Consider the following 5,977-nt stretch of genomic DNA (forward strand, 5'->3'; position numbering starts at 1 on the left):
AGGTCCGAGTCAAATAGCAATGATTTGAAGTACTTTCTTTTACAATATTTCGAAAACTCAAGGACTCAATTGTATGGATTTATAAAATATACATATAGGATTATCTAGTCTTAAATTTTAGCCTTAGTTAATTCTAGTAACGGGAAATGAAAACCACAAACACAATAAAAACCACTTCAAATTTATAAACACAGAAGTACTTTTAACGGAAAATAACAAATTTCTTCAATTTTTTTTATATTTTTCTTACGATTAAAAAATTTAAAATCCAAGCAGAAAAATTGATGCTCTTTCATTCATTCCATTAAAACTGCAATGTCTGATTTTTTTTCCAGTTACTTGCTAGGGTTTGTTTTATTTTATACCAAAACCCTAAACCTTACAGTGTACTAATACTACACACATTCATGCTGAAGCAAAATCATCAAAGAGTACAATATTAGTCAGTAGCTAGAACACTTCCAGGCCTTCTCTCCGATTGGGGTTCCAAGAAATCCCAAATATCTATTCATTCAACCATCTGCAGCGTAATTCAAAAGCGGGTTTCGGAGGATCAACTATGGAGTTTGAAACTCACCGTGTGGAGAATGAGAACTAGTTGTGGAGAAGTCAGATGATGCCATTGGAATGGATATCGATAGCTGTGTTGTAGAAAATGAGGTCTGGTTGGATCTGTCGTCTTCAAGAGCTGACCAGGTGTCCCTGGTTTTAGGCCACTCGTCAAAGAACGGCCGAAGAGATTGACCCTCGTGCTTCACGGTTTCTCCTGAGTTGAAATCGCTGAAAAATGAAAGCTGAGGGTAATCATTCAGTAAGATGGGGTTGCCATCGGATTTTGACTGAGGAAATGAAGAGACTCTAGATTGCATTAGAGGCCATGTGTCCCGGTTGCTTCCCAAAGCCTCAGAGATGAAACTATGCCCACCCGCATCGGGTTTTATTCCTTGAGACCTACGTGTTATAATGAGCAGAGTAAAACACATCAAAAGCATGATCAACCAGCACCAGACCAAAACATCAAGTCATACATCCGATCAATAATCCGGTTAAATTACATCATAATCATTCATCAGATGTAAAACGTACAAATATAGTTCAGAGACAGTCCAATACTTACCCGAAAAGGAGCAGGCAGGTATGGTTAAAACAAATAACAGAGTTTGAGCAATTTGAATCGAATACCAAAATCAAACACGATACAAATTCGGTATTATCTGAATGCAATACAAGCATGAACTTATTAAGATCGGGAAGGGCATATGCACTGGGGGAGCTGACCTATATAAATGAATCTGCATAGACCTCATGAGAACAACATGGATATATGTAACACTGAAACCTCGGACAACCAATCATACTACGTCCAGATGCTATAACATTGACAAAAACCAAGTAAACACGAAAATTATTCAATTCCTCGGAACATTTTGCAGTCAATTCAATAAAGACTGTTGAAAACCATATGGCCGCAAAGCTAATAGTGTTAAAGCGTTAAGGCTAATTCAGAAAAGCACATGTGTTTATTAAATACAGTTTATAAGAAAGTGGACTAATAAGAAGAAAAGTGTATTGGAGCAAAGGATAACCTAGACTTTGACGACATGATGAAACAAGAGACACAATAGCATAAATATACAAATGTCCCAATATATACAGTATCAATTATTAATCCATCAAAACTTATAAAAATATAAAATACCACAAACATGATAGTGACATAACAAAATTACACCAACATAACATGAATAATCAAATTGTCTGGCCTAGAATAACCTACCAACAATGAAGACCGCGTACAGAATTTGCGGGCAAAAGTAAATTCGAGCAACAGATGAATTTCAAAGTCATATTACAAACATAGACAGTAAAACACATTCACTTTCCATGTTGTAAGACCTCGAACTCGGGATACCCTACCATTTCTTTCCCCAAAAATAGCAGGTAATACAATACTTCTAGAACAAGGTTCCAACAACAACAGTAAAGTGAATTCGACCTTTTGTATCTTTCCCATCTGACAGAAAACAGAGAGGGCCAATATGCAACTAGTTCAGAATGCTTGTAAGAATTTTTTTGGACGAATTATACAAAGGAAACATACTCAAAAAAAGACGGTAAAAAACACACTCAGCAATGACAATGGAATCCTACAGTGTATTCATAAACATAAGGGCCCGGAACCCTGGGAATTGCAGAGTTCTTTTTTTAAAATGTTTCAAGGAACTAATCCATTACCCACATCGTAGGAATATATCAACAGGAAACCTACTAAATTCTAACAGTAATGGGACCAACAAGAACCAAACCTAGCTGCAAAACTAATGTATAGCTTTCGGAAATTCATTGCAAGAACAAATAGTTCTTGAGAACCACGAATCATGCACCACGTTCCGGGCCTGGAAACAGGTGGGTGCACGTCCTCAAGTACTCAGAAGCTATGAAGTGAATACAGTTTTCAGCTTTCTGCAAAAAAGTACCCTATCCCACTAGGTAAAAACAGGAACAGTGGATAATTTCGCACGCAGTAGCATGATATTGACAATTCTCATGGTAGTCAGACAGCAAAAGCAAACTTCCCGGAGAAAACAAAAGCAAAAAGACTAGTAAAGAATAACTGTCAGCTTAGAACAAATTTCAGCTGCGACACTACTGAACTCATCATCCATCCTTGAGGACACCAGCGGCCCGGAACACTGAGCTTAACAGAAACTTTCAAGTTTCTGCAATACCTCCATTACCCGAATGAGAAGAAATCCGCAATTTTACTCCTACCACACACTCTAACAGATACGGGTCCGATAAATAATAGACCTAGAATCCGTACAACATCTCAACAATATAGCAATCTTTTCCAAGCTAAGAATAAAACTATGTGAAGCGTGTTTACCTATAATCTTTCCTCGGGATTCCATAGGGGATTGACTCCACATGATAATTAGACTGGCCGGTTGCCAAAGCAGTGACTTGCGTACCACCAAAGGCATGTAATGGAAGGCTCTGGAAGCTTGCCGTCCCAGTCCCACCACCACCGGTAGTACTACCAGAAACAGTCAATGATGTCACAGTAGATAATGACTGTGCCATAGTTTGTGATTCCACAGGCTTTCTTGAACGGTTACGGCCACGGTGCATATGGCGCTCGCAATACTTTGAGTCCGGATACGCATCTTTGGAACACCGCCATTTCTTGCCATCGGTCCTCCTACATCGTCCTGGCTCCGGATCCACCTTCTTCCCATAAAAGGAACAATACCCCACTGCAATATTACACTCAATTCAGATTCAAAACAAAGTTTTTCATTAACAAATGGAACAAAACATGAATGAACGTAGGTTCCAAGTTTAACAACATACAAAACCAACAATATAATAGATTCTAACAATGATGTTACAAAGAACAATTTCTATATAACAAATATCAGAATCTAATCGTAAAAACAAAAATATCAGAAAATGAATAAAAAATGTGAAAAGTGATGCAACATTTGTTGATTAAGACATCAAAAAACTAAACATGTCTGGAATTTAGCTGTAAGAATTTTTTTTTTTTCTTTTGGGGGAGTGAATCTGTATGAGAAAACAAGGGAAAGGGACCAATCTTTCTCCTTAAAATGTGATTTTAATGTTATTAAAAGTCAATTTAGATTGTCCATTGGAACTATGAAATAATCAAATATTCCACTCATAATATCAAAAAGTTTATCTTAAAACTCATTTAAAATGGGCAGATCGTTGCTTGAAACTGAGCCATCTTTTTTTATTTTGTTTATATTTTACTTTTAAAAACTATAAATAAATAAAAAAGAAAGAAACTTTAAAGCATTTCAAAATTCAAAACCCCCCAAAAAAATTCAGTTTTTTTAAACAAGAAAACACCCAATCAATAAACAAGATTCCTCAAATCAAAACAAAAAAAAAACCCAGAAAAGAAGGGAGAAGAAAAAAAAAATCAAAACATCAAATCTTTAGAAATTTATAAAAAAATAAAATAAAGGAGAGGGTTTTAAAGAAGATGCTAAGAAGAAGAAGAAGAAGAAGAAGGAGAAAAGAAAAGAAAATATTATGCTTACTGGTAGGGTGGTGAAAGAACCTATGAGATATGGACTCAAAGCTCTTCTGAATAGGGAGCACAAGATCAGGTGGTACTGGCAAACCTGCCATCATATACTTAAAGATCAAAGCTTGATGTTCCAGCTCCTGCCACTGTGACACTGTAAATGGTGATGATGATGATGATGACGACCTCATTGCTACCATCCCTACACCGCCACTCTCAGCCCCCCCACCACCTCCACCACCGCCACTATTCATCCTTCAATCACCACCCAAGAAACTTGTACTTAATAAATTATACAACAACACTGGTACAAAAGGGCAAAAGAAAACAATAAAAAAAGAAAAGAAAAGCTCGATTTGCCCACTGTTTTTCTTTTCTATTCCAACAAGATAAGTTTTTTAAAGCCACAAACTGAAAGATTTATATGAATAAATATTCATAATGATGTTTGGGTAATTATTGGTTAATTAAACCATTGTTACATTAAGAATGTACTTCAAAATTAATTAGGTAATTAAGGTGTGGTTGGTTTAACTTGAGTTGATTTGATTAAATATTAATGGTGTAATAAAGGAAGTTCCTTAAAAAGGACAAGAGAAGAGCTGTCTGTCTGAATGGGAATTGTTTGTTTCTTGTTGTTGGGAAGAGGTAAGTGTTTGTCTTAAGATGAAGTGATGTCAATTATGGCAACTAGTCATTTCTTGATAAAGAGAATACATTATTTATTCATAATTTCCTCTTTTATTTTTATCCACTCCTTTTTTCTTTTTTCTTTTTTTTATAAATGAGTTAAAATTTTGTTTTGTTTTCTTTTCTTTTAAAAAATTTTGTTTTATTCCAATTAGATTTGAGATTTACTTTTATTCAATGTTAAAACAATTTTTTCTAATAACTAAACTTTTAAAATTTGAATTCGTATTGTCGATTGAGTCTTAATTTAATTAATATAGATATTGTTGTTAAAACGTGAGTTTAATTATGTTGAAAACGTATTATTCTTTTATTTATAAATTAAAAAAGATTATAAATAATTCTAGTCAAATCGGTCAACTAAAAAAAGAATCATCACCAATCAGTTAGGCGTAAGTGACTAATAAAAATATTATTGCATATGATCCTTATTACGAGTGGCATTACTTTTCATTAAAGACATGTTTACAAGAAAGGAAGAAAAAAATAGTGAAGCAAGATATCAATTAAAAAATGTTACATGTTTTAATGGACCTCACATACATTTTGGATAAAATGAAAAAATATTTGATAATTTAGATACTATTTTTATATTAAAAAATTTAAGTAGCTAAGAAAAATGGTATAATTTGAGAATTCGTTTGAATAAAATATTTAAATTTTTTGAGATTTTTAAAATAATAATATTTTAAAATTTATTAATTTAAATGCTAACATTTATGGTTGATTTGTTTGAATAAATAATTGGTTTAGTAAAAATTAAGTTATTGAAATTTTACAATTTAAAAGGTAATATTTAAAATTATTTCTAATTTGTTAGTGATTATTTGAAAATAAAATTAAGTTTAGTTTTTAAATTTATTAATATATTTTTTTATTTTTATATATTTTTACTTTTAACAATACTATTTAAAAATATATTTTATATAATTTAAATTGTTAGTGATTGTTTGAGATTTAAGTATAATAATAGATATAGTTTTTATCATTTATTTATTTTTTCATTTTAATCTAAATTTTTTATCACTTTGACTTTACACTTTCAAGTTTTAATTAAATTGTTGTTTTTTAATAAAAATTTGACCGAATCATTATAAGTTTAACATCTTTGATATTTTATAAAAATAAAATATATATAAAATATATAAAAAAGTTATTAAAATTATCTACATCAACCGTGTATACATGTCAACAACATTAAAAATTTAATAGTTTAATTATTTTTTTCAA

General features: G+C 32.2%; 1 protein-coding gene across 1 annotated transcript; it reads right to left on the reverse strand.

The window, feature by feature from the left end:
* Nucleotides 1-323: 323 nt before the first annotated feature.
* Nucleotides 324-4,576, reverse strand: LOC108464420 (growth-regulating factor 4-like). Its single transcript, XM_017764713.2, has 3 exons — nt 4,071-4,576; nt 2,888-3,257; nt 324-951 (listed from the first exon to the last, which is right to left on the reverse strand). The coding sequence occupies exons 1-3, from the start codon at nt 4,309-4,311 to the stop codon at nt 558-560; spliced, it is 1,005 nt and encodes a 334-aa protein (XP_017620202.1). The 5' UTR covers nt 4,312-4,576; the 3' UTR covers nt 324-557.
* Nucleotides 4,577-5,977: the final 1,401 nt, after the last annotated feature.

This window comes from Gossypium arboreum, chromosome 13 (genome assembly GCF_025698485.1).
Source record: "Gossypium arboreum isolate Shixiya-1 chromosome 13, ASM2569848v2, whole genome shotgun sequence".
In the NCBI taxonomy this organism is placed as follows: Eukaryota; Viridiplantae; Streptophyta; class Magnoliopsida; order Malvales; family Malvaceae; genus Gossypium; species Gossypium arboreum.